The sequence below is a fragment of the Pantherophis guttatus genome, chromosome 1 (genome assembly GCF_059756535.1).
Source record: "Pantherophis guttatus breed Tessera chromosome 1, ASM5975653v1, whole genome shotgun sequence".
Taxonomy (NCBI): Eukaryota; Metazoa; Chordata; class Lepidosauria; order Squamata; family Colubridae; genus Pantherophis; species Pantherophis guttatus.
Genome location: NC_142063.1, coordinates 319,308,831 through 319,327,914, shown reverse-complemented (window position 1 = coordinate 319,327,914; position 19,084 = coordinate 319,308,831). Strand labels below are relative to the sequence as shown.

The following is a 19,084-nucleotide window of genomic DNA, read 5'->3' as shown; positions in this document are numbered from 1 at the left end:
CCCTTTTAAGTGTAAATTTTAAATTTTTAAATTCTTAATGTATTTTAAAAAATGGGTATCTTAAATTATGGGTACTAATTCAGCCAAATTTATTTAATTCATTTTATTTGATTTTAAATTTTGTATATCTATGTGTTTTATTTTATGGCTGTGCACCGCCCTGAGTCCTTCGGGAGTAGGGCGGTATAGAAATTCAAGGAAAAAAAAAAAAACATAGGAGTTCTCAGACTGTGTTTTGTAACTTCACAAGTAAATGTGAAAGGGCTTTCACTTGTTCCCACCTTTATTATTTATTATTTTATTTTGATTGATTTATTTATTTTATATCCTGCCTTTATTATTTATATAAACAGCTCAAGGCAGCAAATATATCTAATATTCCTTCCTGCTCCAATTTTCCCAAGAACAACAACCCTGTGAGGTGAATTGGGGTGAGAGTGAGTGATTGGTCTAAAGTCACCCAGCTGTCTCCAAGCCATCTTGGAGCTGTTGTGCATTTTAATTCTGTGACTTAATGGATAGTGGTTTAAAGAAAGGAGGGAGAACCATTCATCTTTTTAAGACATATAGGAAGAACACGAGAAATTGGTTTTGAAATGTAGATGTGAATTTCATTCCAATAAGATAACTGAAAGTATTTTAGAAGTCTACTAGTTTATTTTAAATACCATGTATCTGGGAAAGAAATATTAATTATACATGGTAAAAAACATGAATAACTTAAGCTGTGGTATATTTACCTCTTTGATTAAAAGTGAAGAGCTGCAGTGGCCAGAAAAATATGTTGTTATATTCAGTTCAAATGTATAAGTTTCATATTATCTTCAAAATAATAAGAAACAAAAAGTACATTCCTATATCACCAAAAGTACAGGTAGTCCTCAACTTACGATCAGAATTGAGCCCAACATTTCTGTTGTTAAGTGAGATATTTGTTAATGAGTTTTGCCCCATTTTACGACCTTTCTTGCCACAGTTGTTAAGTGAATCACTGCAGTTGATAAGTTACTAACCCAGTTGTTAAGTGAATCTGGCTACCCCATTGACTTTGCTTGTCAGAAGATAACAAAAATGATTTAATTTAATTTAATTTAATTTAATAATTTAATTTAATTTAATTTATTAATTTAATTTAATAATTTAATTTAATTTAATTTAATTTAATTTAATTTAATTTAATTTAATTTAATTTAATTTAATTTAATTTAATTTAATTTAATTTAATTTAATTATTTAATTTAATTTAATTTAATTTAAATACTGCCCTTCTCCTGAAGGACTCAGGGCGGTGAATAACCAGAAGTAAAAAAACATCAAATACAAAATATAAAAACAATTTAAAATGAATTAAACAATTTGGCCCAACAGTTAAAATCCCCCATTAAAATCCAAATTAAAATACACAATTGGAGAGATTAGGCCAGCCCAACTTGATGAAATAAAAAGGTTTTGAGGGCCCGACGGAAAGTACGTAAGTCCGGAATCGTCCGTATCTCCGGGGGGAGCTCGTTCCAGAGGGCAGGTGCTCCCACAGAGAAAGCTCTCCCCCTGGGGGCCACTAGTCGGCATTGTTTGGTCGACGGCACCCGGAGGAGCCCCTCTCTGTGGGAGCGTACTGGCCAGTGGGAGGCTCTCGGTGGCAGAAGGAGATCCCATAAATATCCCGGCCCTAAGCCATGGAGTGCTCTAAAGGTGGTCACCAATACCTTGAATCGCACCCGGAGGACCACCAGGAGCCAGTGCAGCTCACGCAGGAGAGGTGTTAAATGGGAGCGCCATGACGCTCCCATAATCACCCATGCGGCCGCATTCTGGACCAGTTGGAGCTTCCGGGTGCTCTTCAAGGGGAGCCCCATGTAGAGAGCATTGCAGTAGTCCAGGCGGGAAGTGACGAGGGTATGTGATCACATGGGACATAGGGCATGTGATCACATGGGATGGAGCAAAGGTCATAAAGATGAATCAGTTGCCAATCATCTAAATTTTGATCACATGATTATGGGGCTACTACAGAGGTCGTAACTCTGAAAAAAACAGTCATAAGTAACCTTTTTCAGTACTGTTGTAAATTTTTCAGTGCCATTGTAACTTTGAACGGTCACTAAAGGAACTGTTGTAAAACAAGGATTACCTGTATTTTACTTCAGTGTCCATCACCACGAAACTGGCTGAAGAGCACTGAGAAATGAAATGAAAGCTATTCTGAATGCCAGGTCTGCCAGGCAGCTTAGCATGATATATAAATATGGTCAGAATAGATTTATAATTATAATAAAACTTGGTTTTGCAGAACTAAGTGAGGCACAGGATATCTGTAATTCCCTAAAGTCTGTTCAGTCAAATAGCACTTCATTGCAATGATGTAATTGATGGAAATTCATCATTTGCATCATTATGTCATCCACATGATGAGATTGTTCTTCTCCACTTATTGCATCTGCAGACTCTTGCCTGGAAGCCTTATTCAGAGTTATTGAGACTCTTAAGAAAAGATGGGTAAGACAAAGCTTCTTCAAGCATGATGGATGAATTTGTGGGTTTCTTGGTAAATAAAGTTGCTTGAATTTCCTCTACCAATTGGACGGTGTCCACTGTGATGAACAAGGTGGAATGGAACGAAACAGAACAGAACAGAATAGAATAACAGAGTTGGAAGGGACTTGGAGGTCCAACTCCCTGCTTAGGCAGGAAACCCTACACCACTTCAGACAAATGGTTATCCAATCTCTTCTTAAAAACTTCCAGTGTTGGAACATTTACATCTTCTGGAGGCAAGTTGTTCCACAGATTAATTGCTTTAACTGTCAGGAAATTTCTCCTTAGTTCTAAGTTTCTTCTCTCCTTGATTAGTTTTCACCCACTGCTTCTTGTCCTACTCTCAGGTGCTTTGGAGAATAGTTTGACTCCCTCTTCTTTGTGGCAGCTCCTGAGTTATTGGAATACTGATATCATGTCACCCCTAATCCTTCTTTTCATCAGACTAAACATACCCAATTCCATCAACCGTTCTTTATAACTTTTAGGTTCCAGTCTCCTAATCATCTTTGTTGCTCTTCTCTGCACTCTTTCTAGAGTCTCAACATCTTTTTAATATCGTGGTGTGTATTATTGAGATTCCTTTCATTAGTGTAGTGTTCAAATAAATGAACAGGTTTAGGTGTGGTATGGAGTCCTGATACCTGTGAACTGGATCCATATCTCTCCAGCTTCTTTGGACAGCCAGTAGGGTGTAAGTGACTTGATAAGGAGACTGTCAATGCTTTTTTGAAAGTGTGAATAATGCTACCTACCTTGGTGGAACCCAGTTATTGAAGTTCCTAGAAAAAACAGATTATCTGTATTTCTGAATTCATGCTCAAATCAAAATGACATTGCAAAAATGACATTGTTAGCTATAGTGGATGACTTTTGTTGAAATATAGTTGAATATAGAGACCCTCTTAGTCTCTTTGGACTTTTTGGTGATATTTCATATCATCACTCATGGCATTTTGCTGAATCATTGGCAAGGGGTGGCAATTGGGGGGCATTGCTTGAGAGTAGTTTTCTTCTATCTGAATTGTGGAAAACCAGCACTTACATTTCTGGTTGCTTTAGTGTGATGTTTAGCAGAGGTCTTTTCCTCATGTTATCTAATATTTACAGTATATGAAGCTGGTGGAAAAGGTCATTTGTCAGTTCAATATACTGATGACACTTAACTACCGTATATTTTGCCATCATGGGCCAAACCAGAGCTGCCCTGGAAAGGTTGAATTAATATCTGTCAGGATCTGGAGGGATCCAGAATCTTGATTTAATCGGTTCAGATTCAATTTTATCGAGACCAAGTTGTTTTCCATCAATTCACATTAGAGTGAACTGATAAAAGGGATGCTGATAGTTACTTTAGATATACACAAAGAAGTTGGTTTGTTGTGGGAATGGTGTAATCTCAGTTGTCGGCAAACCGTGCTGGGTAAACAACATTAGCACAAAGTCCTAATCTCATCAAAGACAGGATGTCTGGCAGAGACCCTATATCAAGATATGCAAGGAATAGAGACCCAACACGTAGGCATTGTTTGTCACAGGAAATAACATGAGGGAAATACGAGGGATCCATATGGAATTCACGAGCTTTCTTTAGCCAATCAGGACAAGTAAACGTTGATTGATGTTTTGCCATGATAGTTGTAAAATGACAATAAAAGGAAGCCTTTTGGATGGGGTGAGTGTGCCTTCCCCAAGGTACCTTCACACCGAGGGGCCTTCCCATGAATCATCATCCTGCCTACGTGTCTTTTTTCATTGAAACAACAGTTTGTGAGTTGGAGCTCATCCAGGTCTTTATGGTGAAAGTTGTGGCCAAGGAGGTATTTACCTAGGAATAGTTGGCATGCCAGTGCAACCCTTTCTGTTCCAATATCAGCTTACTCAAGCCTTAATTGCCATGCATTTAGATTACTGCAGTGCATTCTGCATGGTCTTTGAAGATGCCTTAGAAACTGAAACTTCAGAATGTAGTGACTAGATAATTGGCCAGATAAATTCACAATTATAGCTAGTATCAATTACAAGATCACTACATTGGATATTAATATGCTTCTAGGTCTAATTTAAAGGGCTGGTTTTTATCTTCAAAGCCTTTTCTGGCATAATACTTTGGTACATCAGGTACTGGGCTCAACAGGGTTGATTCTGCTTATCTGATCTGAACATCTTGAGAGAGCCTCCTAAAGTAATTGGGTAGATGGCAGCTCTTCTCTGTAGTGGCTCCTATGCTCTGGAACATGGCTTTCTGAATATAGCCTTCTTCTTCTTTGCAATATGCAAGGTAGTGAAAACATTCTTATTCCACCAGGGCAGGGGTATCGAACTCTATTTCATTGAGGGCTGCATCAGGGTTGTGTTTGACCTGGGGGGGGGGGCTGGGGGGGCGTGGCCAGCTCAATGTCACTCATGTTGGGAACCCGTGGTGGCCTGAGCTCTCTGCCAGCAAAAACGGACCCCCGAGCTCCGTTTTTGACTGACAGCTTCCTGCAACCCTCTGCCAGCGAAAATGGAGCTCAGGAGGGCCATGTGCAGCCTCCCAAACTCCATTTTCGCTGGCAGAGGCTAATCAACTTCCTCTTGTAAAGGCCTGTCTAATCTGTAGTTACTTATTTGTTATTTATTTGATTGATCTATATTTCATCTTTCTGATCAGAAGTTACTCGATGGAATGGCATTTGTTTAAAATATCAGTTTGGTTCCTTCCATTTTAGAAGGAAAAAAAAATGATACCTACTGTATGTGGTTGCTAAGATTTGAAAATGACTTGATGGCACATAATCAGTCCTTCCATTTTTAGGTGGTAATTTAAGGCCAGTTTGTTTGAACTTTTGATTAATTGCTGCTACTTTGGGAATATTATCTTGTGGTTTTGTTCATTTTTTAATTGTGAGACTGATCGGTCCTATGTAACTGTATTTAAAAGTAAGACCCAATGGAATTACATGCAGTAAATTAATGTAGATACAGAATATCTTGCTCTTTGGATATCCATTTTGAACAGAATAATAGAAGCAATATAAATTTTAAAAATCAATAACAGAACTCTGATAATGTGAGTGAGATTCATGGCAGAAATATATTGTAGAGAATAAACATGAGATCGATAGCAATCCCTGCCCTGTGGAAAACAGATCCAGAAGGCCATCCTATTAGCTCTCTAGAAAATCTTGAAAAGCTGGTTTGTTTCCCCCCAACTTCAGGTTAGGGGGAAACTGAAGCCTAGACAATGTGATTGTTTATGTAGAGAGGGAATTTTTTTTAGGAAATTGAGAGTTGTTTTGGATGTTAGTTTTAGATTTTCTGTTATATTTTTATTTGCTGCTTTATGAGCCAGCTAGGATTATGGTATGTATGTATTGTCTCAATTTATATGATAATCCATCTCAAATATTTAGCCAAGGTAAAAAGCAAAACAAACAACAAACTGGTACAGTTGGTGAACGGGCCCTGCCCACATGAAGATCCCCAGGTATATAAAATGAGCCATATAAATCAAACAAATTTTCCTATTTGATAATGTAATATTGCTTTGATTTCAGATAAACATCACGTGAATGGGAACAGTATGGTTGAACCCTTTCCAGAGAGAATGCACATGGCAATATTTGGTAAGTTCAGTTTGTCTAATATTGAGACTTTATTTCTGACTAGACTTACATTAAATTATGCTGTTTTTCTATTATTAATATTAATGAATATCACCATAATTCTTTGCTTCAAGAAACTGTTTGCCACTATTATCTCCTTTTAAAATAACTCATCCAAGTATGGATGAATTCAAATTTTCAATATACAGTCTAGTCTTTAGACTTGTTAATAGAAAGACCCCTCCAATACACACAGATATGGGTATTGTACCCGGTATGAAAAATGAGTGAAAATTGCGATATGGAATGAGGAAGCCAGTTTGATATAGTGGTTAGAAACTGGAAGACTGAGTTCTAGGCCTGCCTTGGGAACAAAGCTAGCTGGGCAATTTAGGGCAGACACCCTTTCTAAGGCCTAGGAAGCAAGAAAAGGCAAATTGCTTCTGAAATTTTGCCAAGAAAATTGAGGGACATGTCCATGCAGTAACCAGGAGTAAAAACTGATCTGAAGGTAGACGCGCACAAAATTAAATAAAGGATTCATATACTAATGGATTAAAGCTCAAATTTACTGCATTATAATAAAGAATACATTCACTATTGCTCCTAGTTTTTTTTTTTTAGAAGGGAATGGCAAAAGATATTAATCATTATTGTGTTTAGCCAGAAGCCATTTTAAACATTACAGGGTGCAAATATAAATGTGGTTCTTAGAAATCAGTAGAAATCAAATATACCTCTATGATTAAGGATTTTTAGTCAATGGTTTGCACTGACTTAGCTGTTTCTCAAAAGGGATTTATGTTTTATTATCTTAATGGTAATTTACAACCTTGTAAAGAATTTAGTTATGATAAGGCTTATGGAATAACTTGACAGTTGAATGGAACTTTGAAATATCTAATTTGTAGAGAATTAAGATTGTGTTTATAGGAGAAAGAGTGGCCGAAGTTGGGGACAGAATTAAAAGAGGAATCAGACTAGAATCCCTACGTAGCCACCAGTGGACTAGGGCCAACTCCCCTTAAATTTCATTGACCCTTATCTAACTCCAAGTAGGTGCTAACCATTAGTCGTAATATGAGAGACTTATTATATATTTATTTACAAGATTGTTCATTGCCTCAATCATGAGACTTTGGGTGAGATACAACACCCAAACACATTGAACAGAAATAAAAGAGAATCGGTACATCATGCTCCCACCCCACAAATTGCAAACAAGTACACAGATGTCTGCTATTATTCATAGTGGGGCTAAAGTTTGATAGGATCTTCCATCTTGGAGTGGTCTGGAAAAGCACAGATTGCCCGAGCAGATTACAAACACCTGTCCTGTAGAGCTTCCTTCCCTTCCTGAGTATCAGGATGATCCAGCAGCTGCCAATCAAAGAGCAGTTAGGTGGGGTGGAGGAGAGGAGAGGAGAGGAGCGGGGGTGGTTTGAGATATTTGCCTGGAAACTCTGCAGTCTTCTTCCTCCCTCAGACCTAGTGGGAACTAGTTATTTCTCTCAGCTGGAGCCAAAAGTAGAAAAAGGAGAACAGTCAAACAAGCCAAGCAGAAAAAACAAGCAGAAAAGCCAAAGAAAAAATAAAGACTTTGACAGAACAGAAATAAAAAACAAAAACTAAAAAAGAAAGTAAGTATAAGATCTTCCAGGTAAACCAGGCAGGAAACCAACCATCTGGATGAGCTATGTTAACAGAATCTTGCAAGTCTGAAAGTACAAACTTCCTGCCACCACTTTTAACTGATTGATCCATAAGGGTAGGTCTTTTCTAAATTTCTTTCTTTTTCTCTAATATTTTGTAAGATATTAGGGTTTCCTGTCCCACTTAATTGACTGTTTACCAGGCAGCATCTCTTTCCTTTTTCCCTGAAGGTCATTCCCATATTTCATTATATAAAGTTGAACCCTATAGAAAAGGAATATAGTTCTAGAGAGATAACAGGGATATAAAGAGTTTAAGACAAAATAAAAATAGAGATCAGCAATACAGAATAGAATGGTATTATAATACAGGTAGTCCTCAATTTACGACCACAATTGAGCCCAGAATTTATGTTGCTACTGTAAGTGAAAAATTTGTTAAGTGAAAAAATTTTACAAATTTTTTTGCCACATTTGTTAAGTGAATCACTGCAGTTATTAAATTAGTAACACGGTTGTTAAGTGCATCTGGCTTCCCCGTTGACTTTGCTTGTCACCAGGTCACAAAAGGAGATCACATGACCCCAGGACACTGCCACCATCATAAATGTGAGTCAGTTGTCAAGCATCCAAATGTAAATCACGTGACCATGGGGATGCTGCAATGGTCATAAGTGTGAAAAATGGTCCTACGTCACTTTTTTCAGTGCCATTGTAACTTTGAACAGTCACTAAATGAACTGTTGTAAGTTGAGGACTACCAGAATAGAATAGAATAGAATAGAATAGAATAGAATAGAATAGAATAGAATAGAATAGAATAGAATAGAATAGAATTCTTTATTGGCCAAGTATGATTGGACACACAAGGAATTTGCCTTTGGTGCATATGCTCTCAGTGTACATAAAAAGAAATAGTGAAATTAGCCTCAATATATTCTATATAGCTTATAGAAAATACATAAAAGATAATGTAGTTTTAATAAGAAAACATTAATTTCTGAAATAGTTGGATGGATTTATAATGTAAAATTCCTTATATATTTGGTAAACTGAATAATAAAAATCTTTCCCAGACTTTGAAGGCTTGATACCAAAAACACAATCAACTCTAATTTTCCAGTGCTTTGTGTATTTATTCAGTTGGGATCAGTCTGATTAATTTTAAGTTGAAGTGTTCATACAGATTCAAGACCATCTAGTACAGTGATGGCTAATCTTTTCCGGACCGAATGCCCAAAGCAGGCGCACACGTGTGCATATTCCTGAAATACAATGCATGCGCAACCCCACGCAAGCCCCCCACCCCACGCACGTGCCCTGCCTTGTGCATGCGCATGCCCCTACATGTGCCCCACCCCTGCGCATGTGTGCATGGCCCCCCGCATGTGCCCCATCTCCAGCCACATGCGAGGCAGAGACCCAACGACCACCTGGCTTGTGGGAGGCTCATATTTATTGTATTTATTATTTATTGGTTTGATTTATATGCCGCCCTTCTCCGGAGACTCAGGGCGGTTTACAATGCATTAAGCAATAGCCTTCATACTTTTGTATATACCTACTTAGTAGGGCCCCCCCTTTTTTATACAAAGTCAGCTTATTGCCCCCACAATCCAGGTCCTCATTTTACCTACTTCGGAAGGATGGAAGGCTGAGTAAACCTTGAGCCTGGTGAGATTTGAATTTGCAGTAATTGCAGGCAGCTGGCAGCTAAGTGCTACTTAACAGCATTTTAGTCTGCTGCACCACCAAGGCTCCTCTATGCATGCATGCGCAGTGGAGCTGAACTGGGGCGATGGCTCGCGTGCCCACAGAGAGGGCGCTGCGTGCCACCTGTGGCATGTGTGCCATAGGTTCGCCATCACGGATTTAGTAGGTTGTTTAGTTGAACTGTCACTCAGATATGACATGGAGATAGAATGTCTATGGAGACTGGAAAATCACCTTTGGGACATGGAAACAGAGCACTTTTTTTTTAAAGTGTGATAAAATGGATGCCAAATTTTTAAAGTAATAGTCATAACACAATAATGAGAAGAATTATGGAACAAATTTATAAAATTTACCCCACATTACTATTTAAGGGGAAACTGATATAAAATGTTTTACATATGGTATACAACCCCATCAATAATTGCTAAGTCATAAAGTAATAAATGCTGGAAATGCCATGAGACATAAGGCACAGAAGAGGGTGTACTTCCTGAGAACGCTCAGGAAGATTAATCTATCTCAGCATCTACTTCTGTCCTACTATTGCAACACCATTGAGAGTGTCCTGACATACGGTATTCTTGCATGGTATGGGAGCAGCTCTGTAATGGACAAAAAAGCTCTACAGAGAATCATTAAAACTGCCCAGAATATCATCGGGCTCCAGCTACCAGCCCTGGACAACATCTTCGAACCTCGCTGTTTGAGGAAGTTGCATAACATTCTCAGAGACTCTTCCCATCCTGCTTACAATCTTTTTGGACTGTTGCCTTCTGGCATAAGATACAGAACAATTAAAACTCAGACCACACATTTTCTGAATAGTTTTTATTCCAGAGCTATAATTTCACTCAACAATGAACTAAAGGGCCTCCATCAGTGAGTTGTTGGACAGCATTACTTGGTCTGTTGTGTGGATGTTTGGATGATTTAGGGGTGGGAATTGTGGTGGGTGGGAGTGTGTTTGAGGATTATGTGTGCTGGACCTGGTCTTTGGGTGTTAAGTGAATTTCATTGTATGGTTATACTGTATATACATGTACAATGACAATAAAGTTATTATTATTATTATAAGGAACATTTTACCATATATGATAAACAAGGAAAAACCCCTCCAAAGTACTTGAAAGAAATACACATCATTATTCAGAGAATTTTAGATATCATATTTGAAATGAAACCACATTCTTTTTACTAGGCATAATTCTTAAATATACTAACAAAAATATCACAATTTACTAAATAAATATTCATAGCTGCAGGGATCAATTTAGAACAACATTAGAAAAGAGTTATTGATGATAACTTGGTAAGAACTTAAAGGTAGACAATATGTAGTAATGGCAAAATTAAGAGTGTGTGTTTACAGCAGAAGTTTTACCTCATTCAAGCAAGAACGGTTTCCATACTTAGACCATAGCAAGGTAAATTATAAGTATTCAGAATATGGCTATTAAGGGGAAAAAGAACTGATGAAAGAACTGAATTAATAAATATACAAACATTTTAAATGTTTAGAGATATTATATATCTGTCAAGTACGACAAAGGGAAAGTTAGAAATTAAATATAATATTTTTAGTAGCTTTTCTTTTTGTTTTGTTTTTTAAAGCAACAAATAGTGGAAATTCTGGCATTTAGCTCAAAGATTCAACTCTTTTCTCATTAATACAATGTACCTTATTTTTTATGGTTAATTTCTTCTGCGTAATATTTTGAGCACTAAAGAAAAATTGGATTGAGATGGGCAGCTATAGAAATTGAATAAATAAATAAATAAAAGAATAAATAAATAAAAAGAGCCAGTTTGGTATAGTAGTTAAGGCACCAAGCTACACCACTAGGAGACCCTGAGTTCTAATCCTGCTTTAGCCATAAAGCCAGCTGAGTGATTTTGGGCCAGTCACTCTCTTTCTAGGAAGGAGGCTGTACAAATCATTTGGGCCATTTTGGCCCAAGTCACTCTCCCTAGGAAGGAGGCAGTACAAACTGTCAGAATCGGTAGCTATCCAGCCAGCACACAAATAAATAATTCAGCAGGATTCATTTATAGAAGAAACTTCTTTATACACAATAGTATAAAACATGATGCATGTATATAATACCCATGCAGCTCTTGCAATGTGGTAGAGAGAAGAAGAAGTAACAAGTACAAGTACAAGAAGTAGAAGTAGAAGCAATCAAGCAAAGGAAAACAAACTCTTATATACACAGAACAGTTAAGCTAAACCACGCCCAGGCTCTGAGCCATCTCACATGGTTCACAAGAAATCCTGTGTCTCAGTCACCAAACAATTTCTATTGGCTGACTTGTTGTTATGGCTATTTCAGTTCATAAATTCTTATACACTGAAATAGCCACTTACAAAAATGTTGCCAAGAAAACTGCAGGGACTTGTTCAGGCAGTTGCTACAAGTGAACTCTCATTCAAAGAGAGAGGAAGGAAGGAAGGAAGGAAGGAAGGAAGGAAGGAAGGAAGGAAGGAAGGAAGGGGCAACAAGATCATCTAGAAGTTAAAAGGGGAGCAATTCTTATATGCCAAAAAACTCTTCCTGTATTGATAATGGTATATGTAAATAAATTCAATGAATAAATAAATAATGACTATTCCAGATGTGTGGTCTATTATCACTGACTGGTGTATCTGTTCTCTTTGGCCATTGTCTGTTAAACAAGGCAGAATTTTGGGTCCAGACATACATGTCAGTAAGAGACTTTGGAGTCCATGGAGAAAATTAATTATGTCATACTTTCTGAGTATCCCAACTTCAAAACTTTTTAATTCTAATATTTATATCTGATAGATAGGGGCAATAATTGACTTAAATTTTCAAATTCCTATTCTGGGGTCTCTAGAGTCTATGGTTGCTTTAAATTATGTTGCTCTAGAATATGGACCATATTAAACAAAAAACAGCATCTGCTTTTCATGAGCTCCAGTTCACATAAGAAGTATGGAAGAATTTAGAATGTATGACACCTTCTATAGCCATGAAGATGAAAATAACAATTTCTCTAATATCAGGTAAACTGGAAACTGAATAGTTTCAAGATACAGGACACAATTGTAATTTTACTTTTATCCATTGCTAGATTTATTCTGGTTGTATAATTATTTTTAGACTGAACTGAAATTCTGTTTTTAGTACTTTTATACTAGCAACATAGATAAGAGCTGGCCAGAGAACATCCCTTTAGTTTGAAGTTGGTTTCTGAAGATTCAAAAGAACTCCATACCTTTGTGATCCATTTGATGACAGTTTTGGCTTTATCTATTAACTGTGTTTCTAAGAAAAATGTTGAAAATGACAGGAGGTAGCAGAGATGTCCTGATTCATTTCTCGACAGGACTTGGACTGAAACATTAGAATAGAATAGAATAGAATAGAATAGAATAGAATAGAATAGAATAGAATAGAATAGAATAGAATAACAGAGTTGGAAGGGACCTTGGAGGTCTTCTAGTCCAACCCCCTGCCCAGGCAGGAAACCCTACACCACTTCAGACAAATGTTATCCAACATCTTCTTTAAAATTTCCAGTGTTGGAGCATTCACAACTTCTGCAGGCAAGTTGTTCCACTTATTAATTGTTCTAACTGTCAAGAAACATTTCAAAGTAAAAAAATCTGTCTAAAATTGGAGAATAAAAATAAAGATAGGTAGTATCCTGTATTCACATGAAAAAACTTCCTCCATTGCCAATGAAATTTAAGAGCTTAACTTGAAGATGTTTTTGCACTTTGATATTAACGATGAAAATAGGAAGGTGTGAAGCTGCCTCATATTAATTGAAAATAATGGTCTATATATAAACTATATTTTGTTCAATATTTATACACATACAGATTTCTTTATCACTGCAAAAAAATTTGGTAAGTGATTACTTTATGTAAAAGAGATGAGTGATTTACTTTGTCTAGGAATGATAGTGTTGTTATTTTAATTTTTTTTTTTTTTTTTTTACTTTCATAGCTACTGGCATCATGGCCAGCAGGGGTCATCCTGCCAGTTACTGTTGTCATAAGAGTGGGCAGGGTTGAAATTTCCATTTTTTATTATTATTAGGTGGGAGGAATAGAAAAAAGAGTGCTCTAAAGTCTGAGGAATAATGCACCTGTTTTTTTTTTATTTTATTTACATTGTAAAAAAGAAATTACCCCATTTCATATTTCAGTGGCCCAATTTTGGGAGGCTTTATGGTCTGCAAAAATAGGATTTACTAGCAGACGACCCATCAAAGCATTAATTGCCATGAAACATATCAACATGATAATAATTATACCAAATGACAACATAATGATTCTGTTTTAACAATATAAATGTCAATACATCAGTTTCTAGTTCCTTGGGACAGTTTCTCATTTGATCCACAAATCCACAAAGAAAATGCAGTCTCTTCAATTCCAGCTGCAGATTTTTTTTTATATACTAGTATGTTTTAATGCTATTTGGTAATCCCAACGAATTCTGCATTTCCCAGTTTTTAGGATCTTCTAAAGACTTTAAACCAGATTAGGGAGAAAGGGATATCTTGCAAAATGTTGACACAAGTTTTATTATTATTATTAATAATAATAATAATAATAATAATAATAATAATAATAATAATAATAATAATAATAATAATAATAATAATAATAATAATAATAATTTTATTTCTATACCGCCCTTCTCCCGAAGGACTCAGGGCGGTGTACAGCCTATTAAAAACACAAAACAACATCAGTTAAAATAGTTTAAAATTATTAAATAAATTCGGCTGAATTTTAAAACCCCAGAATTTTAAAACCCAATTTAAAATTGTTATGTTGATAGCCCAGCCTGGCGGAACAACAGGGTCTTGAGTGCACAATGAAATACCCGGAGGTCGGAGATCTTACATATTTCCGGGGGCAGTTCATTCCACAGGGCTGGGGCACCCATAGAGAAGGCCTTCCTCCTGGGTGCCACCAGCCGACATAAGTTGGCCGATGGCACCCTGAGGAGGCCCTCTCTATGGGAGCGAACTGGCCAGTGGGAGGCTATTGGTGGCAGAAGACGGTCTCGGAGGTACCCGGGTCCTATGCCATGGAGCACTTTAAAGGTGGTGACCAGCACCTTGAATCGCACCCGGAAGACCACTGGGAGCCAGTTCAGCTCGTGCAGGAGGGGTGTCACGTGGGCGCAACGAGTTGCGCCCATAACCACCCGCGCGGCCGCATTCTGGACCAGCTGGAGCCTCCGAGTGCTCTTCAGGGGGAGCCCCATGTAGAGAGCATTACAATAGTCCAGCCAGGAGGTGACAAGGGCGTGAGTGACCGTGCGCAAGGCGTCCCGGTCCAAAAAGGGCTGCAACTGGCGAATCAGGCAAACCTGATAAAAGGCCCCCCTGGCCACGGCCGTCATATGCTCTTCTAAAGACAGCCGTGCGTCCAGGAGGACACCCAGATTGCGAGCCCTCTCTGTGGGGGGCAGGGATTCACCCCCAATAGTCAGCGATGGCACCTGCTGACTATATCGGGATGCCGGGAGCCACAGCCACTCAGTCTTGGAAGGGTTGAGTCTGAGCCTGTTCCTCCCCATCCAGACCCGCACAGCCTCCAGGCAGCGAGACATCACTTCAAGGGCATCGTTGGGGTGGTCAGGGGTGGAGATGTACAGCTGAGTATCATCAGCGTACAGATGACACTTCACCCCAAAACCACGGATGATCTCGCCCAGCAGCTTCACATAAATGTTGAACAGAAGGGGCGAGAGGACCGACCCTTGCGGCACTCCCCATGCGAGGTGCCTCGAGGTCGACTTCTGCCCCCCTGTCAACACGAACTGCGAGCGGTCGGAGAGGAAGGAGGAGAACCACCGCAGAACGGTGCCCCCTATTCCTAACCCTGTCAACTGCTGCAGCATGATACCATGGTCAATGGTATCAAAAGCCGCTGAGAGATCTAATAGGACTAGGACAGAGGAGCAGCCTCTGTCCCGAGCCCGCCAGAGATCATCCACCAACGCGACCAATGCCGTTTCAGTGCTGTACCCCTGCCTGAAGCCCGACTGCTATGGGTCCAGATAGATAGCTTCATCCAGGTGCCGGGGAAGCTGTCGTGCCACCACGCTCTCAACAACCTTCGCCACAAAACGAAGGTTGGAGACTGGATGGTAGTTAGCTAATTCAGCCGGGTCCAGGGAAGGCTTCTTGAGGAGGGGCCTCACTACCGCCTCTTTCAAGGCGGCAGGAAAGACACCCTCTCTCAGAGAAGCACTTATAATTCCCTGGAGCCAGCCTCGTGTAACCTCCCGGGAGGCCAGTACCAACCAGGAGGGACACGGGTCCAATAAACACGTGGCGGCACTAATCTTACCCAGAACCCTGTCCACATCCTCGGGAGCCACAGGATCAAACTCCTCCCAGATAATATTCTCAAGACCTGCCCTTGTCTCCTCCCCTGGACACATCCAATTGGAGTCCAAGCCCTCCCGAATCCGAGCGACTTTATCATGCAGGAATTGCACAAAATTCTCAGCACGACCCTGCAAGGGATCTTCCCGCACTCCCCGCCGAAGAAGGGAGTGGGTTACCCTAAACAGGGCGGCTGGGTGGTTCTCTGCAGATGCGATAAGAGCGGAAAAATGGTTAGATTTTGCCGCTTTTATCGCCACTAGGTAGGTCTTGATATAAGACCTCACCTGTGTCCGGTCGGAATCGGATTGACTAGTCCTCCAAATGCTCTCTAGGCGTCTTTTCCGATGCTTCATCTCTCTCAGCTCCTCAGAGAACCAAGGAGCCAATTGAGATCGGCATCGGGTCAGAGGCCGCAAAGGCACGACGCGGTCCAAAGCTCTGGCGGCCGCACTCTCCCAGGCAGCCACCAGATCTTCAGTCGAGTCGTGTGCCAGAGTCTCAGGGAACGGCCCAAGCTCCGTCAGGAACCTTTCGGGGTCCATCAAGCGCCTGGGACGGAACCATCTGGTCGGTTCCATCTCCCTGCGGTGGGGGGAAGCGGTAGGAAAGTCCAAGTGAAGGAGCGAATGATCTGTCCATGACAAGGGTTTGATGTCTAGGTGCCCTCTACCAAGATCATTCAACCATTGACCAGAGACAAAAATCAGATCCAGAGTGTGTCCCCCTATGTGAGTTGGGCCTTGAACTAACTGGGTCAGGTCCATGGCCGTCATGGAAGCCATGAACTCCCGAGCCACCTCTGACGCCTCACCTGCAGACGGAAGGTTGAAATCCCCCATGACAATAAGTCTGGGGGTATCAACCGCTACCCCAGCAATGATGTCGAGTAGCTCGGGCAGGGTCGCTGCCACGTGGCAGGGACCAAGGTGTGTAATCAGCAAACCCATCTGTACCCCACGGCCCCACTTCACAAAAAGGGACTCACATCCGGCTATCTGAGGAACAGTGGTCTCCCTCGGACAAAGACTTTCCCTAATAATCACCGCCACTCCCCCACCCCTCCCCTGGGCCCTTGGCTGATGAAATGCACGGAAACCTGGTGGGCACATTTCAATGAGGGGGACCCCCCCCTCTTGGCCCAACCAGGTCTCCGTAATACCTGCCAAGTCCACACACCCCTCCAAAATAAGATCACAAATGAGGGGGGCCTTATTAACAACCAACCTGGCATTACACAACATCAGCCGCAGACCCTGGGCCTGAGACTCTGTGCAACCCAGGACACGAGTTGCACATTGGGGGCCGGAGTGCGTAATTGCTCGTAAACAGCGTGTACGCACCCCCAGCACATGATATGGCCCCCTGCGCCCATCATACCTGCCCCTCCCACTCATTATTTCAATTACACTGCCCTTCCTATCGTCCCCCTGCTCCCCAGTTAAATTTCCTTTCACGACCCCTCTGTTGCAGCCAATCGACCCATCACCCCGCTCAGTCGCTATCTGAACCCCCCCGGGTCCACTTTTATAGCCCCCTCCCTTCCTCCCGGGTCCCCTTAAAATTTTGATTAAAAATTTAGCTAAAAAACCCCTCAACCCCCTTCTCGCACCATGCCACCTCTCGGGGTTCCAAAGCCTGTCATCAAGGTAGGCCCTCGATAGAGTGGAGGGCCAAACCTGCGAGAGGGGGGAGTCTCACAGAACAAGAAGCTCAGCTGCCGAATACATTTTGCTACAAGAGGATGAAGTGACCAAGTCCCAAGGGTCCAGATGGTAAATAAAAAAGTCCAGGGGGGAGCAAATAAGATGGGGGCATCCAAAGTCTAACTAAGGTCCAAGGCCACTGTCCTCTCACAACAGTGGACAAAGTCTCTTGCCAAGTCGACACAGTTCAAGGGGAATACAATCCAACCACTCCCTCACAGTGATTGGTCTGATGGACAGTCCCCTCTACTGGTGAGATGGAAGTAGTGAACCAATGCCAAAGTATCAAACACAGTCCAAGGGGTTAAGGACCAAACCACCCTCTCACGGTGGATTGGTCTGATGGTCAATCCCCTCTGCTGGCAAATTACAAATGGTGAGCAAAACCATAACGACTCAGCCCGAGGGGCTCAAGCCAAACCACCCTCTCACGGTATTTAGGACAACATTCAAGATAATTTTAATGGCTACTAAATGAAGCTGTTTTTGAGATGTTTTATGAATTTTCCTTGTTGGTATATATTTTCTAGTCCAAAAATGTTAATAGCCTGTTTTCCCGAAAATAAGACTTATCCTCATAATAAGCCCTAGTGTGTTTTTTTACGTGTGCGCCTAATATAAGTCCTGCCCACCCCCCAATTAAGCCCTACTTAAGACCCTGCACATTCAGCTCCCGGCCATTCCATCTGGTTGCTTGCGGTGCCACGGTCACAAGGTTACACAGAGTGATGCTGGAACTGTCCCACATGCCCTGTACTGCCTTACCTCAGGCCCCCACAGCAATGCCATCCATGCCCTGACACCTGCCTCGCGGTGGCAGCACCAGTAACCATGTGCAGGAGGAGCCCACATGGCCGCCAGCCCACTTCTTCTGCTTGCTTGTGGCTGGAACAGAGCAGGAAACTGAGCGGTGTGTTGGCTGCTAGGTGAGGCAGGTGTCAGGGCATGGGTGGGCTGGCTGCAGGCACCCTGAGGGTAAGCTGGTGCGGGCATGTGGGGCACTCCACACCTCCTGCCTCGTGCATATTTCACGGTCTCCTGCTCCACTGTGAGCAAACAGAAGAAGTGGCCTCCCATACACCGGGGGGGGGGGGATAGGACCCCCTTGAAAATAAGCTCTAGTGCTTATTTTGGGGCCCAAAAGAAAATAAGACCCGGTCTGATTTTCGGGGGGAAACGAGTATCTGTCAATGCAATATGGATTCAGAAAGGCTCTTATCTCTACTTGCTGTTAATTTAGTACCATTTGGGAGATTTCAAGTTCATAGAATGATTTCTGAGACTACAAGATCATTTATAAGGAAGTTATTTGCCAATAACTATTATACCTGCAGACTGGTCATGTCAGTGAATAAATACGTCATTTTGGTATGCACTTTATATATTATTTGCATACATGAATTGACTAGGCTGAGAGGGCTTTTCCCACCTCCTTCCTGCATGAGCTCTAATTTAGTTAATTATTGTTCTGCCACCTCTAAAGATTGCAGATGCCAGGAAGCAGAACATT

At 40.8% G+C, this 19,084-nt stretch overlaps 1 protein-coding gene across 6 annotated transcripts in view; it reads left to right on the top strand.

Moving 5' to 3' along the window:
• MSRA (methionine sulfoxide reductase A) overlaps positions 1 to 19,084 on the top strand; it is a 188,581-nt gene that overhangs the window by 61,570 nt on the left and 107,927 nt on the right. For all 6 annotated transcript variants that reach the window (XM_034421296.3, XM_060693088.2, XM_034421302.3 and 3 more), the window contains one exon: positions 6,075 to 6,143. In XM_034421296.3, the coding sequence (XP_034277187.1) occupies positions 6,075 to 6,143 (69 nt within the window). The remainder of the gene's footprint in view (positions 1 to 6,074; positions 6,144 to 19,084) is intronic.